The sequence below is a fragment of the Zychaea mexicana genome (genome assembly GCF_025766255.1).
Source record: "Zychaea mexicana strain RSA 1403 chromosome Unknown BDB00scaffold_81, whole genome shotgun sequence".
Taxonomy (NCBI): Eukaryota; Fungi; Mucoromycota; class Mucoromycetes; order Mucorales; family Lichtheimiaceae; genus Zychaea; species Zychaea mexicana.
The window spans coordinates 1-16,756 of record NW_026516744.1 but is presented as its reverse complement, the minus strand read 5'-3'; the positions used below and the strand labels follow the sequence as shown (position 1 = coordinate 16,756).

General features: G+C 44.5%; 8 protein-coding genes across 8 annotated transcripts; 4 read left to right on the top strand and 4 right to left on the bottom strand.

Annotated features, from left to right (window-relative positions):
• Positions 1 to 1,366: 1,366 nt before the first annotated feature.
• On the bottom strand, positions 1,367 to 3,056 carry BDB00DRAFT_931712 (uncharacterized protein; the record flags this gene model as incomplete). Its single annotated transcript, XM_053129049.1, has 5 exons — positions 3,043 to 3,056; positions 2,266 to 2,971; positions 1,775 to 2,035; positions 1,473 to 1,586; positions 1,367 to 1,389 (listed from the first exon to the last, which is right to left on the bottom strand). Exons 2-5 carry the CDS (start codon positions 2,789 to 2,791, stop codon positions 1,367 to 1,369), a joined length of 924 nt encoding a protein of 307 aa, XP_052976008.1. The 5' UTR covers positions 2,792 to 2,971; positions 3,043 to 3,056.
• A 75-nt stretch (positions 3,057 to 3,131) lies between these two features.
• On the bottom strand, positions 3,132 to 4,651 carry BDB00DRAFT_841181 (uncharacterized protein). Its single transcript, XM_053124809.1, has 7 exons — positions 4,496 to 4,651; positions 4,245 to 4,347; positions 4,036 to 4,076; positions 3,774 to 3,880; positions 3,616 to 3,703; positions 3,405 to 3,541; positions 3,132 to 3,312 (listed from the first exon to the last, which is right to left on the bottom strand). Exons 1-7 carry the CDS (start codon positions 4,604 to 4,606, stop codon positions 3,276 to 3,278), a joined length of 624 nt encoding a protein of 207 aa, XP_052976007.1. The 5' UTR covers positions 4,607 to 4,651; the 3' UTR covers positions 3,132 to 3,275.
• An 899-nt stretch (positions 4,652 to 5,550) lies between these two features.
• Positions 5,551 to 6,645, top strand: BDB00DRAFT_597374 (uncharacterized protein). The gene is made up of 2 exons (XM_053117978.1): positions 5,551 to 5,566; positions 5,647 to 6,645. Exon 2 carries the CDS (start codon positions 5,850 to 5,852, stop codon positions 6,612 to 6,614), a length of 765 nt encoding a protein of 254 aa, XP_052976006.1. The 5' UTR covers positions 5,551 to 5,566; positions 5,647 to 5,849; the 3' UTR covers positions 6,615 to 6,645.
• A 128-nt stretch (positions 6,646 to 6,773) lies between these two features.
• BDB00DRAFT_597454 (uncharacterized protein) lies at positions 6,774 to 8,359 on the top strand. The gene is made up of 3 exons (XM_053117979.1): positions 6,774 to 7,339; positions 7,449 to 8,058; positions 8,135 to 8,359. The coding sequence occupies exons 1-3, from the start codon at positions 6,895 to 6,897 to the stop codon at positions 8,301 to 8,303; spliced, it is 1,224 nt and encodes a 407-aa protein (XP_052976005.1). The 5' UTR covers positions 6,774 to 6,894; the 3' UTR covers positions 8,304 to 8,359.
• Positions 8,360 to 8,362: 3 nt separating this feature from the next.
• On the top strand, positions 8,363 to 11,073 carry BDB00DRAFT_841172 (P-loop containing nucleoside triphosphate hydrolase protein). The gene is made up of 9 exons (XM_053124808.1): positions 8,363 to 8,409; positions 8,484 to 8,522; positions 8,618 to 8,700; positions 8,785 to 9,157; positions 9,261 to 9,752; positions 9,827 to 9,948; positions 10,054 to 10,287; positions 10,376 to 10,443; positions 10,571 to 11,073. Exons 1-9 carry the CDS (start codon positions 8,397 to 8,399, stop codon positions 10,917 to 10,919), a joined length of 1,773 nt encoding a protein of 590 aa, XP_052976004.1. The 5' UTR covers positions 8,363 to 8,396; the 3' UTR covers positions 10,920 to 11,073.
• A 513-nt stretch (positions 11,074 to 11,586) lies between these two features.
• On the bottom strand, positions 11,587 to 13,029 carry BDB00DRAFT_841164 (uncharacterized protein). The gene is made up of 2 exons (XM_053124807.1): positions 12,246 to 13,029; positions 11,587 to 12,108 (listed from the first exon to the last, which is right to left on the bottom strand). The coding sequence occupies exons 1-2, from the start codon at positions 12,972 to 12,974 to the stop codon at positions 11,659 to 11,661; spliced, it is 1,179 nt and encodes a 392-aa protein (XP_052976003.1). The 5' UTR covers positions 12,975 to 13,029; the 3' UTR covers positions 11,587 to 11,658.
• A 692-nt stretch (positions 13,030 to 13,721) lies between these two features.
• On the top strand, positions 13,722 to 16,292 carry BDB00DRAFT_841156 (Septin-domain-containing protein). Its single transcript, XM_053124806.1, has 7 exons — positions 13,722 to 14,013; positions 14,318 to 14,449; positions 14,616 to 14,832; positions 14,933 to 15,050; positions 15,185 to 15,528; positions 15,612 to 15,723; positions 15,803 to 16,292. The coding sequence occupies exons 1-7, from the start codon at positions 13,905 to 13,907 to the stop codon at positions 15,923 to 15,925; spliced, it is 1,155 nt and encodes a 384-aa protein (XP_052976002.1). The 5' UTR covers positions 13,722 to 13,904; the 3' UTR covers positions 15,926 to 16,292.
• Positions 16,293 to 16,376: 84 nt separating this feature from the next.
• BDB00DRAFT_875964 (uncharacterized protein) lies at positions 16,377 to 16,744 on the bottom strand (the record flags this gene model as incomplete). Its single annotated transcript, XM_053127429.1, has 2 exons — positions 16,377 to 16,395; positions 16,530 to 16,744. 2 exons carry the CDS (start codon positions 16,742 to 16,744, stop codon positions 16,377 to 16,379), a joined length of 234 nt encoding a protein of 77 aa, XP_052976001.1.
• Positions 16,745 to 16,756: the final 12 nt, after the last annotated feature.

Sequence of the window (16,756 nt, the reverse complement as noted above, 5' to 3'; positions counted from 1 at the left end):
AAATAAAGTCTTTCACAACAGGTGGCAAGTCCCATCGATTGCGAAAAAAACAAGTTGTCGAAAGTGAAGAACAAGTAGAGCCACAGGAGTATGTTACGAATGGCTCAGACAACCGCGCACTGCCATCGCCCGATCAGCAGCAAGAGAAGCCGAGAAAAAGTGTTAGTATTCTACGGATTTTAAGGAGCACACGCGTGTTGGCTGCACTCGTAGTTGTTGTCTCCCAAGGTCTCGTCATTGGCGCACTACAGGTTATATTATAAAACATGGCACATAATGGAGAACCCTTTTTACTCGTACTAGCTAGTGGAAAGTAAGTAACATTGCTACTTTATAGCCTTTCTTTACCAGTTCGCTTAGCACTGGGGCTACGACTCAACCAAAATTGGAGTCTCGTTCTCTCGTTCCCCTCGTTCGTCGCCATGCCGCTCTCGGGATACCTCCATGATCGCTTCGATGGTCCCAAATGTCTTTGTACGACAACAACGTTGACGGGCTGCTTTGGCAGTTACCGTGTTAGGCCTACCAAAACTACAGGAGGCCCAGCCCCATTTATCGTGTTGACTCCAACAATCACCCTGTGCGTTAAATTGCTTTCTCCCCCCTGTCTATCCAAAAGTATCAAAGCTCTAGCCCAAGGTACCGATGATGATGGGGGTGGACGTGGTTTTGGTCTTATCAATGCATCGTTTTATATAGGTGAGATTTTTTTAAGACCCTCTTATTCAATAACTCTCATACTGTTTGCAAGGCGGACTTGTTGGTCCTTTATTAGGCGGCTATTCATGGTTTCTTTTGGGTTTGCATTGTCGTAGCTTGTATCTCGCTTGCAGTTTTCACCCATTCCGCTATTACTTTTACGAGGGAGACTGTCAACGCCGAGCAAAAATCCTTGATACTATTTTGAAAAGTATACGTTAAAGAAAGATCGGTTTAAACATTGTGCCTGTAAGGGGGAAACGTTCATTTTGATAGATATGTTGTAATGCGTCTTGTGAAGTTGTTACATAAGTAGTAGATAGGTGTGTACTAGGAGCAGGACGGGCGACAAGGTTACACTACTGATAGGGCCACAGCAGGAATCCTTTTTTTTTTCCATCCCAGCCCTACGTTCCACTTACAGACAATCAATTTAACTTCTAGTCGAACGAATTGCCTACTATTTAATACACATACAAAGGAGCATAATCTCTTCCTCGCCCCTCATCAGACGGTTCCATTGCCACCCCCCTCTTTTGTGCTCACACTCTTCCTCAACCCAAGAAGTTGACTGTGTACTAGTTCATATACAAAAAATCTTGACATTTATGACCTTTTTGTTGTTGGAATAAAAAGTATAGATACAAAATAAAGTTGATCCGGGTATTCACGGTTGCATCACTGGGTTTCCTAGACAATACCGCCTTTTCGAGTCATCAGTGACTCCGCTATGCTGCATGTGTGTTCATGTTTATGGACATGGGCGAGCTTACCTCGAAGGCTTTGTCGTTCAGGTCGAGCAGGCGACTTGAGACCAAATCCGCCATAGCTGGCTCTCTTGACGTCAATGGACGTAGGGCGGCGTGGCGATTGAGTGACGGTGGGGGCTGCATGTATGTATGAAAAATATGTGTGGCGAATCGTTATTAACACACGTCAATAAAGCATTAGACATAGCAGGGGGGTTGATGGAACGAGGAGGGGGGGAGAGAATAAGGGCGTGTGTTTAAGAATGTGAGAGCCACACAAAAAATAAAGGAGAGGGAGTGTTATTAATCATGGTCGAAGCACTTACATTTCAAAAAGTCAGTCGGCCCATTGTAAGGGCGAATCTTTGCCAGCGGATTCGAGACGTTGTCGATGTAGGCCTTCTTGGCAGTTGTGTGGTGCTCAAAGATAATCAAAGCACGGGTATCATCCATCCACTTGATCCTATAACCGCCACGCATGTTTTCGTACTCGCGGAAAATGTCGTGCAAGTGATGGGTCTTGAATGCCGACGGAAAGTCATGGCAGTCCAGGATAACTGTTGGCTCTTCCGCCAGAGGTACCTCCGCTGTTGTTTTGTTTGGAAATATATGTGTGTGAATATGCATACACAAAACAAGACGTATGGAAGACTCCTCCTACTCTTACACACACACACACAACACATCTAATGCACACATCCTCTCTCTCTCTCTTGACGCTGTGTTTGTAGCTAAATATATACGCATATATAACCTCCAGAAAAAATGCGCCCTCATTATCCATTCTGCCCCCTCCCCCCTTAAAATGACTTCTTACCAGGAGGCTCGCTGAAAGGATCCATGATACGACTCGCTCGCTTGCTTCGTCGGTTGGCCGCCTTGATGTCCTCGACATCCTCGTAGCGATCGTACTGACGCAGCAGTTCCTCCCAGTCCTGCTGCTGCTCCTCATGTATTAAGAGATTCTCAAGTGCATAATGTAGCTTGTCAGCGCTTCGTCTATCAATGTCGTTGCCGCCACCACCGATACCGCGTGAGAAGCGGTTGGCGGGTGTAGAGGCGATGCTGACATCATCTGAATCGTCTCCATCGTCGAAATATCGCTGGTTATTGCGCTGTTGTTGTTGCTGCTGCTGTTGCTGTTGACGGCTCCATGCGAACTGGCGGGACGACCTTCGGGAGTCATAGGTGTCTTCAGATTTTCGGGAAAGACGCTTCAGTTGTTCATCATCCTGGGGACGGTCAGAAATGCTGCTCGTACGACGGTGGACAGGAACATAGGCACTGTTGCGCCTGTTGCTCTTGGGTTCATCCAGACCAGAATTCGAGTTCATTGAGTTCATTAGAGTAATATTAAGGACAGTGGTTTTATGCGCTTTGTGGGTGGGGTGGGTTTTTTCTTTTTTCTCTCTTCTTCAACCCAGACTTGCTTGTTTCCCGTGTCTTTGGGTTCCTCCTTTTGTAAAAAACGAGAGAACTTGGATTTCAATGAAAAAAAAAAAGGAAAGTTGCGGTCTTTTTGACTGCGCTTTTTTAAATCTTGTGTGTGTGTGTACATGTCATGAGGTCCCTAAATAATCTCTCCATGTATTACCAAGGATAAACTTTGTATACATGCACACTGCGTTTAAGATGATCCATGACAATGTGTTCCTCGGATATGTCACCATGGCAACACTTTGCCTAGTTACATACATAACACATCCAAAGAGGTTGTTCTAAAGAGAGTATAAACAGAAGATCTTTTTATAGTTCGTTTCGATAAAACGCAAGATACTGAACAGACTACCCATCCTCGGAAAAAAAGCAACAAGTTTTGTCTACACACTAATAAGGAGCATAGTAACCACCACGGCCACGGCCTCTGTACAAAGCAATAACAGAATGTGTGTTTGAAAGATCAGTATAACTTGTCGTACACCACAACGGCAACCCAATTTCCGTAGACCACATTACCTGCCACGACCACGATGGCCATATGCTGGTGAATGGCCATAGTACGGCATCATTCCGCCACGGAAACCACCACGGAAACCACCACGGCCGCGGCCACGCTGGGCAAATCCAGGAACGTTTGTCCGCTTTGGCGAAACCTATACATCGGATGTAATACAAGGTAGAAGAATTCAGCATTTCAACCATGCACGCCTGTATGCTTCTTCCTCACCTTTAACAAACGACCACGGAACAAGCTCTCATTCAATGCGACGGCGGCATTGATGAATGCTGGTTCAGCAAATTCGATATATGCGAAGCTATTATATAAAAAATAGATTAGTCACAGCACATTCAAATTCTTCAGTAGACATAGCATAGCAGACTTACCCTTTGGGCTGACCGCTGAACTTGTCACAGAGAATTGTCACTCGGTTAATGGTGCCACAAGACTGGAAGTGAGCTTGCAGTTCTTCAGGTGATGATCCATAGTCCACCTAAAGAGCAAAAAGAGTAACGCATAGCATAATCCAATGTAACATACGCGTGTCAGTCATTAACCATGATCGTATCAAGCGATTTCTCCCTAAAACTATCCTCATCCTCCTTTATGTCCTCTTTTCTCTTCAATGTTTGTTCATATGATTTTTACATTGCCAACATATACAGAGCGCGAATCAACCGCCTCTTTGTCTGTTTAGGGGAGAAAAAACGCGTACGTTTTTTTTTCATACATATTTTTTTTTTTACGTTGGTCAGTTTCTCTTTTTTTTTCTTTCTTTTTTTCCCCCTCTTTTTGACTATTTTTATGATTGGAAAAGGTGGAAAGGATCAAAACCAGGGGAGAAAATAAAAACTAACCTTCTTCTGGATTCATTGATTTCTCTACTTCAGCCTGCATCTCGCGTAATTTAGCAGCCTCATCTTCCATTTCTTTAACTCGTTCCTTCATGGCTTCCAATTCCTGTAGAGAGAAAGAGAAAAAAGATACCAAAAATTCAACTTTTTACTCTTCCTCAGAGGTTTGACACATTGCGCACAAAAACGTATACACCTTTCTTGCAAGCATTGTGTCAAAATCAAAAAAGGTAGAATCCATTTTTTGTGTTTACCTTGTCAACATCACCGCCCGATTCACCTTCTTCAACGGTAGGGTTCTCTTCTTCTTGATTGATCGTAGGCTCGTCAGTGGGAGTCGCGGTTTTGGGCTCTGGTTGACTCATTTTTTTAATTAATGTGTGTGTTGGTGGGTGGGGTTTGCAAAAAGCGTCTTTTTTTTTTCGTCTCACTGGGCGCTGGCGCTAGAAATAACAAGAAAATCGTAGCTGACTTTTAAAAGGCACATACATAAACCTTTTACCTCGAGCAATTAGTACAACTGCTGTCGATCCATGTTTTGATAGACCCTATCCAATTGATGGTCATTGTCTTGCAACAAACAAACTAAACAGTGGCGTTATGTATAAGGTGGTAGTAATTGCTGTGACCAGATCATTACAATTGTTTTCATCGTTGTTACTGGACAGTACCGAAATGAATATGATGTAGCCTTTTGTCTTTGCATCGCCCCTGTGAGCACCGAGATAGAACATTTACATTTTCAGATTTGTGGTCGCTTAGACATAACATACTCAATTGGCTATGGCTAGCGTCACCGCTACTAAGATAAATGGTTGGGAGCAATTTCTTAGTTACACATGGATCAATGCATTGGTGACACCTATTTCCACCGACAACTGCTTTGCCATTGTGTACGCTAGTTTGCGTCAAAACGGCGCTGGTTCTATTTCAGTATGCCGCTCGATTATAATAGCGTTGGGGACTGAAATTATGAGGCGACTTGATTCTTTTGCACTATAAAGCCAGATGTTCCGTGATGTCTGCAACGTTCCCTTGGTATGCCATATCACTATTGTTACTGGTTACCAGAGAAACGCACATATAGCATGATAATTCAAGCTTTCTTCCTTGGCAACGTATAACCTTAGCTGATGAAGAGAACTTTTGCATTGAAAGAGCTTCATGTTGCTGCTTGCAAAAGAGTCGTAATATAATTCTTCCACCAAGCAGGAGCACGGCAAATGGCCTTTGATTATGCAGAAATAGCTGATGATGGCTTTCTATATTGTACACAGTTTATCAGCTACTATAAGCGAATCATGTAATTCTCGCAAAATCATCATGTAAGCTTGTTGTATGTAATGAAAATAAGGTTGATCTATCATACAACATATTTTATAGCGGTGTTAACTATGCCTTGCAGTCTTCACGTTCGAGAATACATCAAGAAGAACATTAATTTCGCTTTTGAGGTGATACACAGTGCATGGATCAAATGACATACATACACACCGACGACGGCGCACCCTAGTCATGGGATTTCCCAACAGATTCTAGCATAAGTAGAGTTTTACACAAATCGTTTGACACCCAATCACTTATTTTTCTTTCCTTTCTACCTCCTCCATGTATAATAGGGTCAACACAAAGATATTCACTAAACCTTTTCGTCGCCGGCGACACCGCCAAGATGATACGATCATAGAAACCGTAACCACCACCACCACAGCCTCGCCAACACAACCTTTTCTTCGATGGGCTCAAGAAGCGGTTGTGACAGCTTCTGATGCGCTTATTCCAGACATACTACTGCTCCAGCTCAGCCAAGCTGCCAAACAAAAGATAGAGCAACGGGTGGCTCAACGCCTCATTGTCAAGGACCCGACATCAGTCAAGGGCTATCTTGCATCTGCAAAAGTCCACAGAGCGCAAGGCAATATCCGAGCCGCGTTAAAAGTGTATGAAGAAGGATTACAGCACGTATCACCCAACAACCCTCAGCACACAGACTTGGAAAATAAGAGACGAGAGACACGATCCGCCCTGGTATACTATAATCACCGTTTCCAGCAGTTGCTGCCCTACGAGCTTCTTGTGCTGATATTCCAGGATTTGGAATTCATGGACATGTTACGGTGTGCACAGGCATGTCAAGCGTGGGCCGAGTTTGTGGTCGCGTGGCTCCCATTTTGGGAAAAAGTGCCGACCTATATACCTTCCTGTCCAGAAGTCATACACGCGTCTCCACTGATTCCCTTAATGTGCCGTCACCAAATACGCGTTCTTCACTTGGAGGGGCCAATGCATATTGACGTACTTTGTGAACTGTTGACATTTTTGACGGACTCGGACAGTTGTCCTTCAATACAAGAGCTATGTAAGTGTGTTTAGAAGACGATGTTGTTGCTATAATAGAGAAAAGGCACTCTTATGATTCTTATTTTAAAAAAACAACTTTTTTCTTGTTTTTTTTTTTTTTTGGCGTGGTCTCTGCTTTTTGCAAGGTCTTTCAAAACTGGATCTAAGAAACACTCCTCGCAACAAACCCGTTAACCTGTTGGCACAAGACTTACGAACGATCGGATCAAGAATAAAAGCTGTAGAGTTTCGGGATTGCCTGATTCCAGCCTGTAAAACACTCGTCCCCTTGTTAACTTGCTGTTCAGACCTAATGCGGGTTTCGTTTTCGAGGATCACAGAATATCGATGCGACATTGAAGACGACACGCTTAAATTTTACAGACTCGTTACTTTTCCACAAATTTCCGTTCATTTGAAAGAATACGCGTTTCCCCGGCTTACGTACCTGAAGCTATCTAAGCAAGGATTCCATGGTTCCACTACATTTTGGCTAGCTGCTATTCTCGGTCGGTGTCCCAGCCTGAAGCATTTGTTTCTGGACCCTGAAGACAGTGTCCGTCACGGCATTTGCTTTCAGCATGCGCTCGATCATTGTCCTCTTCTCGAAACATTGGTAGTAGCACCCTATGCAGAAATGCCACCGACTATCTTGGATCATCAGCGCCAAATTGATAAGGATGTGGAAGAAACGTTTGCGGAAAGCTACGCTAACAACGACTTTAAAAGCAGTAGCAGTAGCAACAACGAGAGAAACGGTAACATGATTAAACCTAGTGACCACATATGACGCAGAATCAACCTACTGCTTTCACTCTCAAAAACACTACTAACAAATGATGCTTTCCAATTTGTTAACTACATCAGATGCAGAAAGGATAGAAGCAGAAGCAGCAACCAAGAAGCAGATATCTTGGGACACTAAAAGATTGCGTCGATACGTGGTTTCAGGTCACTGGATCAGCTATAGCGAGGGGAACGAGAACGATTTCCACGACGCCGGTTACGGCATAATGTCAATCTTTAGTATGAATCGTGCAACATTAGAGCTCTTGTACCTTTATTTTGATGGATACTTTGTCAACACGCAAGCATTAAGATGCCTCGGATACGCACCCTCCCTACGAGAACTACGTATCTCCACTGAAAACAGCAAGCCCACCTACGAAGGATTCAGAGGAGCAACCTCTTGCGCGCAAGAAAATCTGGACACGCTCTTTGGCTACTGCCCTGCTTTGGAAGTGATTGTGATCGATATCAATAGTTGCATCAAGTATTTCGACGATGAACACATTTGCCGTTACTACAACTACGTTACCGCAACAGACACCATGTTGAAAACGATCGCCACTCGGTGTCCCCATATCCAACACATCAAGATTGCTTGTCCTGTCCAATACACGAGTTTGGGAATCCTCAATCATTTTACGGGACACGATGGAAAGGACCAGTTAGCCAAGCTAACGTTTTTGGAAATGTATGTCCCCGCTGATGTCGTGGTTCGATTGGTGGAAAAGACCCCATCACTCAAAGTTCTACGTGCCCGCAAGAAGTGGTCAATGCCTTATTACTATCGTAGCAGGAAGCAGAAGCAAGAGTCTGTCCTTTACGATAAAGTCTTTTGGGAAAATGTGCGCACCATACTTGGAAATCGCGGTGGTTTCCTGGAAGTCTAATCCTGAGGCGTTGCTTCCACATGACTTTAGAAAATTGCCACAATAAAACTCTGTAACTCCGCAAACTTGGAAAAATAAAATTAAAGCAAAAAACTTTTTTTTTTTGCTCTGTTGCATATAACAAAAGTTATCATTAACAATGGGAGCCATAGGTACGCATGAATTGATCTTGCTCTTTGTTTTGGACATTATATTAAGACATGGATCCCAATTTTTAATGTTTTAGGAAAGAAAAATGCTCGTGATGTTAAACGCCAGACTGGCCGTAAGTCGACTCTCTTTGCCTGTCTGTCATTAATCGATCTTATACTGTTTTTCCAAACTGACTGATCTCGTTTTCTATTGCTCTTGATTCGATAGGAATAAAGAAAGATCCCGGTATCCCAAATCTGGATCATTTCAAAAAGAAACAGGCCAACAAAGAAGAAGAACGCCGGAAAAAGGTACCCGGATAGACCCGTGTGTGATATGTTAGTAGGGAGAAAGAGGCTAATGTACATGATATAATGTGGATGTATTCTATATAGGCTGCCGCAGCGAAAGAACGACAATCACAAGCACGTCAACAACTACAGAACAAAAACAGAAAGTTCGGACAAAGCGCGTCATTATTAGATATGGTTCAGAACGCTCAGCAACGAGGACAAGCATTTGACGATCAACATGAAAGTCAGTTGGCTGATGAGGGCAAAATGCTAAAGGATGCCGCATTGACGGGTGAAAAGGATAACTCGAAAAAGGCCTATTTCCGTGAATTTAAAAAGGTGCTCGAGCATGCGGATGTGGTATTGGAAATTCTGGATGCACGCGATCCTCTTGGTACTCGAACACGCCATGTGGAGCGCATGATTATGGAAAGTGGTACAAATAAGAAGATTATCCTGGTGCTGAACAAGATTGGTAAGTTTACTCTCTCTCTCCGTATCGGTGGTTGGGAATGGTCAAGAGCAGTATGTTATTACGGTTAAGGCGCTGTTGTTGACTTGATATATTTACAATGTAGATTTGGTGCCCAAGGAAAACGTTGAACAGTGGTTAAAGTATCTACGCAACGAATACCCGGCCATCGCTTTTAAATCATCGACCCAAAGCCAACGACGGAACTTGGGGCGCGTAAATGTCTCAGCTGACGAGGCAGCCGAGCATTTGTTGAGCGGCTCCGAGTGTTTGGGTGCGGATGCGTTGATGGCTCTGTTGAAGAACTATTGTCGAAGTGCACAGATCAAGACGTCAATCAATGTCGGTATCATTGGCTATCCAAACGTGGGCAAATCGTCTGTGATCAACTCGTTAGCACGGGCCAAGGTGTGCGGCGTGGGGTCGACGCCTGGTTTTACAAAGGTTGCACAACAGATTACGCTCGATAAGAACATTAAACTTCTCGATTGCCCTGGTATCGTATTTGCAACCCAAGGACAAGATGGCAAGAGCGATGCCGAGATTGTTTTGCGGAACTGTATCAAGGTTGAGTTATTAGAGGATCCAGTAACACCAGGTAAGAAATTGAGGGTGGGGGGGGGAGAGAGAGAAAAGGAAAGGCAGAGATATCTCACGCCACGCATCTTCTAGTGGAAGTAATTGTATCAAAGATCCCTACCGAGCAGCTGATGATGATGTATGACGTTGGATACTTTAACAACGCACATGAATTTCTGGTATTACTCGCACAGCAGCGTGGAAAGCTGAAAAAGGTGAGAGAGCATACACTTGGAAGCGTGTGGGGTGATTTCTCTATTGCCAATCAACCTACCTACTATTCATTGTAATGCTAACGTGACATGTTTGTTTGATTTTAGGGTGGTGTATCCGATATCCATCTAGTGGCGCGAGCGGTTCTGCAAGACTGGAATGGCGGCAAGATCCCCTTTTATACCCTTCCGCCAGCAAACAAGCCATCGCACGATCTGGGCAGTGCCATTGTCTCTTCGTGGGGACAAGAAATTAACATTGACCAGCTGCAAGCCGCTGACCAGTCAGTGTTGAGCGGATTGCGAGGCTCTGCCGATTTTGGTGGTAATGCGGTAGTAATGGTGAGCTGATTTTTTGACTTTAAGAGTTTAGCCGGATTTGGGTGGAAAGAGAAATGGCACGGAAACTAAATTTAATATCTTGTATCAGCAAACGACCGATTTGGACATGATGGATGCCCATGACGACACTGCTGCTACTACTACTACCCCGTCAGAGTAAGTCTCTCTACCTCTCCCCCCTCCTCACACACACAAGAACGCGAGAGCAAAAGGAGAAACATGTCTTTTTTTTTTTGTTGGACCCCATTTGCTCATCTATTTACTTGTTGTGTTGATGATGTAGGACTGGCAGCATGATGATGGATGACTCTGGCGAAGCAGTGAATTCATCCGGATTGACAGTGCAGCTCGAGCGCATGCGCATGAAAAAGAAAGGCGCGGGATCTGGCCAGCCGCAGCGGGTGTTTACGGCCATGGAAGAAGAGCTGATGAACAGTCTTCAGCGCAACCAGATGCTTGCCAAGGAACGTAAGCAGATGCAAAAGAAGCTGCGCAAGCAGACGCAGGGTGGTGATGGTGAGAGCAACGAAGGCGACTACGGGTTTGCCATGGCCAAGGAAGAAGACGAGCCAATGGCAATGATGACAAACGACGTGCAACTACTCCCTGACGATGAAGATGAAGATTTGTAATTCATTGGTGCGCGGGTTTTTGCGTGTCGCACCGATTTCCTTAAAGTTATCCGACCCTCTCTAATATCAACTATCACCTCCCCCCCTCCCCCCTCCTCCTCCTCTCCCCGTATAAATAATCAGCATCTCCAGAGTTTTTTATTCTTTTTTCTGTACTCTTTTTTTTGTTTTACATATCAATCAAACAACAAGCATAACAGCATCAATTACTACTACTACTATCACTACTACTATTTCTACTACTGCATAAAATCCGAAATATCTTGTCCACCATGCTTTCAGCCTTCTTCAACCAACTGCGTGTGCATGTCAAGCACTCGGGCCAACGCCAATCATCAACCATGAGCGAGCCTCGGGAAGAACTTGGCTCGGCCATCATGACCACCTGCTCCACAAGAACCGCTTTCCCCACAGACATCCCTGCGAAGCGGCCACGGTCCACGTTTGGCATGTCCACGCAACCCACAGACGACTTTGTTCAGAAAGACCTTGTTGCCAGTTCATGGAACTAAAGACCCTATTTCTCTCAATACTGACTCACACAGCAACACCAACTAAAAGCCCCTTTCTTTCACCTTTTGATATGACCCATTCTGCATGTAAAAAAATATAACCACCGGTTTGATTCTTTCTGTACATATGATTATTACGTAAACTACAATTATTAAAGTGTTTATACATTCTCTACTTTGCTTTCTACTAATACATTTGAGTTTTGGTGATCGTTGGTCATTCTTCTTTAATGTACGACCCAGCTGTTCTTTCTCTCGCTAGTGATCGGGTCTTGCGGCCATGCTTTCATCTGTCCTCCACGGTCCGTGCCATAGACATTCGTACCAAGCGCATAGCCACAGTTATATCCACAGCATTTCTCCATATCACAAATCTGGCGGTAGGACATGTCCCGGAAATCATCGAATTCTCGCATGACATTGGTGATAAATGGCACCAGACGACTCATATCTGCGCGTCGTGGTGCGTCTTTGAGATAGTGGAGCGACGCTTTTGAAGCCTTTTCCGAATCCACAGTGTCGCCAAGATACTCCTTGATGCATGCATCCGGGGATCGATTGTTTGACCAAGAAGCGCACTCCTGCACTGCATCCAGCGACGGAAGATATACGCCCACCTCTTCGAATTTGCGCTTGGCCAATGCAACATCTGTATCCACGCAATTCATGGCTTGGCACTAATAAAGGGGGAAACGCGAAGGGAGAGGAGAGAGGTGGAAATAAGGGGGGGGTTGTAAAAAGGTTATTGTTCTTAGATGAACGTATGAATGTTTCAAGTTTGATCTAGGCTATACAGGGATAGAGAGACCCTTACCTCGAAATTATAGAACCGTCGGCCCATGGCAGTGAATGGATAGGCAAACCAATCCTCCGAGTATCCGCGCGAATCGACGCTCAGCACGACCGAATTATCCTTCATGAAGATAGCTGCACCTTCCTGTGACCCGTGCGGTGAAATCAGGACATCCACATCATGCAGCAAGTACGCTGAAGATGCCAACGAGCAGCCTTTATCGAAACTGAGCAATTTGATAATGTATTTAGATTTCAGGGCATCCACAATCTCTTGCTCATTGGTGATCCTGCGGTTTTTGCTGCGGTTGAGAATGGCAATCACTCTGGTGTTGTTCATGGTATTGGGTGGTGCGTGGACCTGCATCGATTCCACACATGCTTGGTCGTCTCGGTTAGCGTCGTGCAATAAGCTGTGTTCATTGTGCTGCTGCCATCGTCCTTGCGTGACATAGTAATCAACGGCTTCGTCTCGGAACGACGCATAAATGTCAGAGTCGATTGGCTGTTCGCAATAATAGGAAAGCGAGCATGCTACGCCTGCGCCGATCACGGCTTTTGAAAAGCATACAGTTTCGCCACGTTTCAATACAAGTTGTTGATCGCTCGTCAAGCTGTGGGTATCAGTGACAATGTCTCTGCCGTCGCTGAAGAAATCGGCTGTGAATAATGGCTGTCCCATAAATGGGTAGGAGGCCGAAGTCATTGCACGATACATCCAGCTGTCTCTTGACGCACCATGTTTCTTCATTGTGCTATACGTTTTAAGATTTTTTTTAATATTAGCTTTCCCATTTTTTTTCTTTTGCAGCAAAATAGTTACTTGTAAAGAGGCATTAAGCCATTGAAGAGCATATGGGCAAAATGTTCGGGCGAATACAAGCCATAGACAAATAATGTATCGTTTCGAACAGGCACACCTGCGTTGGCGTGTCGCCACTTGACTTGTGGTCGATAGTAGGCATCACCTTCTTGATCTGCACTGATCACGTTGATGTTGAGATCATTGAGGAACTGTTTCTTTTGTTCATATGTATCCGCAACGACAAACCCGCCTATTTATTGTATTTTATTTCTCGTTATATATAAAAGGAGTCAACAAGTCTCACTGAGAAAAAAAAAATACACTTTTTTGACCGAGATTTGATTCGAGAAAAAGAAAAAAAGAAAGCAGTTAATCCAAATTACCTTTATGGTCTATACAAAAGTTTTCGACGACACATTGCCGTGTCCGGGCAGATGTGCCAGTACATGTATAAGAAGAGATAGGGCCAATATCAAGGTACCGAATGTGGTAAGTGTAATAGAATGTAGACACCAGAGTTAGCGTGAGCCATGTCGCAATGATTGCCTGGCACGTTCTCCGGCGAACCATTTAAAGAGAAGCGGGAAGTTGCAACACCGGGGAAATTGCTGTGGGTTCTAGCTTAATAAAGAGCCGGGAGCCATATTGGGCAAGTTGTCAAGGTCACACAAAGCAAAATGAGATTTATTTTGTGTGTGTGTGTGTGTGTGTGCTAGGTGAAGAAGATGAGAATAGAGAGAGGACCTGTCTGGGTGTGGGGCTCCCTTTCTTTTTGTTCCCTTTCCTCTCTTTTTTTCTTCTCTTTTTTAACTTTGCTTTTCCCTTTAGCTCGCTACAACTTGCTCTCCAACAATCTTTTAATCGACTCCGTCATCCATGGCTCCAGTTACCGTTTCTTCCTCTGGTATCGGCGTCGCGCATTTGCCGAACCAGAGGCATAAAATTGTCACGAACCGCGGTTGCAACTTTACAGTGATGGTGTGTGGTAAGTGTTTTTTTTACTATTATTCATTCTTGGTGGTTCATCTCGGGAAAGAAAAGGGAAAGGAGAGGTAGTTTGACCGGGCGGGTGAGGGGAGGGGAGGAAGCAATGACTATAGAAGAAACACAGAGAGAGAGAGAGAGAGACACTCCTTGGAGAGGAGCGCGCGAGCAAGAGAGAAAAATAAAAATGAGAGAGAGAGAGAGAGAGATTAAAAGAGATGGCTTTTTAGAAATGCTTGACAACAATGTGTAGTTGATTGATCCCCTCCTCCTTTCCTCGAAACTTGCTCCCACATACCCACTAGGTGAATCTGGTGTTGGTAAAACCACCTTTGTCAACACACTTTTCACCACGTCCATCAAGGAGTACAAGAATCCCGCCAAACGTCATGAGAAGCAACTCGACAGAACTGTCGAGATTGAAATCACCAAAGCTGGTAAAGTCCCAGAATTATGACAGATATAAGCTTTATTCACTACTACACTTTTTCGACAAAGGAAAAGGGAAAGATGCGTTTTTCGTGTAGAATAAGGAAATACTGACAAATATATCATTGATTACCCCCCCTCCCCTTTTACCGATGATGATGATGATGATATTAGAGCTCGAGGAACAAATGTTCAATGTGAAGCTGAGCGTCATTGACACACCTGGCTTTGGTGACTATGTCAACAATTACGACAGCTGGTTGCCGGTGATTGAGTTTATCGACGATCAACACGAGAATTACATGCGCCAGGAACAACAGCCTAGTCGTCGAGGCATGACTGATATGCGTGTTCATGTATGTCTGTACTTTATCCGACCCAATGGCCATGGGTAAGTCAATCTCTTCAAGAGCAAAAATGATAAAAAGGGGAGGGCATACAAGCAATGGAGATGGAAAAAAAGTTCTGATCATTGCGTGTGCTGCTGCTAGTTTGAAGCCTTTGGATATTGAAATCATGAAACGCCTCGGCTCACGTGTCAATTTGATTCCTGTCATTGCCAAGGCAGATACGCTGACACCCAAGGATCTGGCTCAATTCAAGCAACGAGTAAGTCTACGATCTCCTCCTTTGTCCGGAGAGAGAGAGAGAGGAAGCAGGGAAACACCGGATAGCTTCGGAAGGAGGCAAAGGGTGGAGAGGAGGAGGAAGATTAAAAAAGGGAAACCGGTTTCTTTCCGTAGATTCTCGAAGTGATTGAAGCCCAAAACATCCGCGTCTACTCGTGCCCCATTGAGAGCGACGACGAGGATGTGACGAAGCGCAACATGGACATCATGTCAGCCATGCCGTTCTCCATCATTGGCTCGACCCAGACCGTCCGCACGCCCGATAACCGCCAAGTACTCGGTCGCCAATACTCTTGGGGATGTGCCCAAGTCGAAAATGAGCAGCACTGTGATTTCAAAAAGCTGCGCAACCTGCTTGTTCGTTCCCACATGCTGGATCTGATTTCGTCCACGGAAGAGATCCACTATGAGAACTATCGTCAACAGCAGATGGCCACACGCAAGTTTGGCGAGCCAAAGTAAAGTTTCTCCCTCCCTCCATTCTGATTACAAAGTGGGAAAAAGAAGTGGGCTGATGGGGGTTGTTGGTTTTTGGGGATAGGATCAAAAAGTATGAGAACCCCAAGCATCGAGAAAAGGAAGATTCGTTGCGCAAGGTGTTTACCGAGCAAGTCAAGTCAGAGGAGAATCGCTTCCGCCAGTGGGAACAGCAGGTAAGATGCGCTCTGTGTATGTGTGTCAGCAAAGAGAGGGAGAGAGAGAAACTAAAACAGCACTGTTAATGTCAAATAGCTTATCCAAGAGCGTGATCGTCTGAATAAGGATTTGGAATCCCAGCACGCACAGATCAAGGCACTTGAAAGTGATCTTGAGCAATTGTACCATCAGCAAGGCCGTGGTACGCTGAGAAGGTAGGACGACGGACGAACGAACGAACGAACGAAGAACAAACAAAAGCAGCAAACTGTCTACCCCTCTCACTTAATATCACCCCCACCATGCCATGCCTCACATTATCCATAACGACCTCTTTATCTCTCTTTTGTTCTAATCATGCATGTCGTTGCGTGCAGGAATCATCATAGTAGCTGGTGTACATACCTCATCAAGAGAAACACACTTCTTCACAACGCCTCCAATGTCTCCAGTAAAGTTATTTTCTTATTCCACTCTAAATTTTTTCCTCTTTGTCACTCTACACTTTCCAGATCACATAAAGGGAATCTTACAACAATAACCCCCGGGGCCGCCAACTAACGATTAATCTATAACTACTATAATTACATTACTATTATTATTACTATTTATAATTTGAAAACTATGATTTATTGAGTTGATTGGGTGGATGGGACGATAACAGGTATAATTACCAAGTGGCGGGTTCTCTAAGTGGTGTATGTGGAGTTATGAAGTGAAGGAGAATGACAAGTGGACGTGTGGGCAAATGGTTGGAAAAAAAAAAAGTATATACAAAATTTACAAACGTTAAGGAAAAAAACACAAAGCTGGGACTTTTCACGGCTGCACGCCATCTGCCGCCGGCTTCTTCTCTTGGGTATTGTTGTTGTAAATGAGGTATTGGATATAAATAGTCAAATCAAAGCACAGGGTTCCTGCACTGCCGAGGATGTACGGCACAGCCTCCAACAGTGTCTGCCGGGTCTGATGGGGATTGGAAAAGATGCCCAAGGTATACGTCAGATTACCGGCTGCTGCACACAGGAAAAGGGCCATCGACAGTCCTTG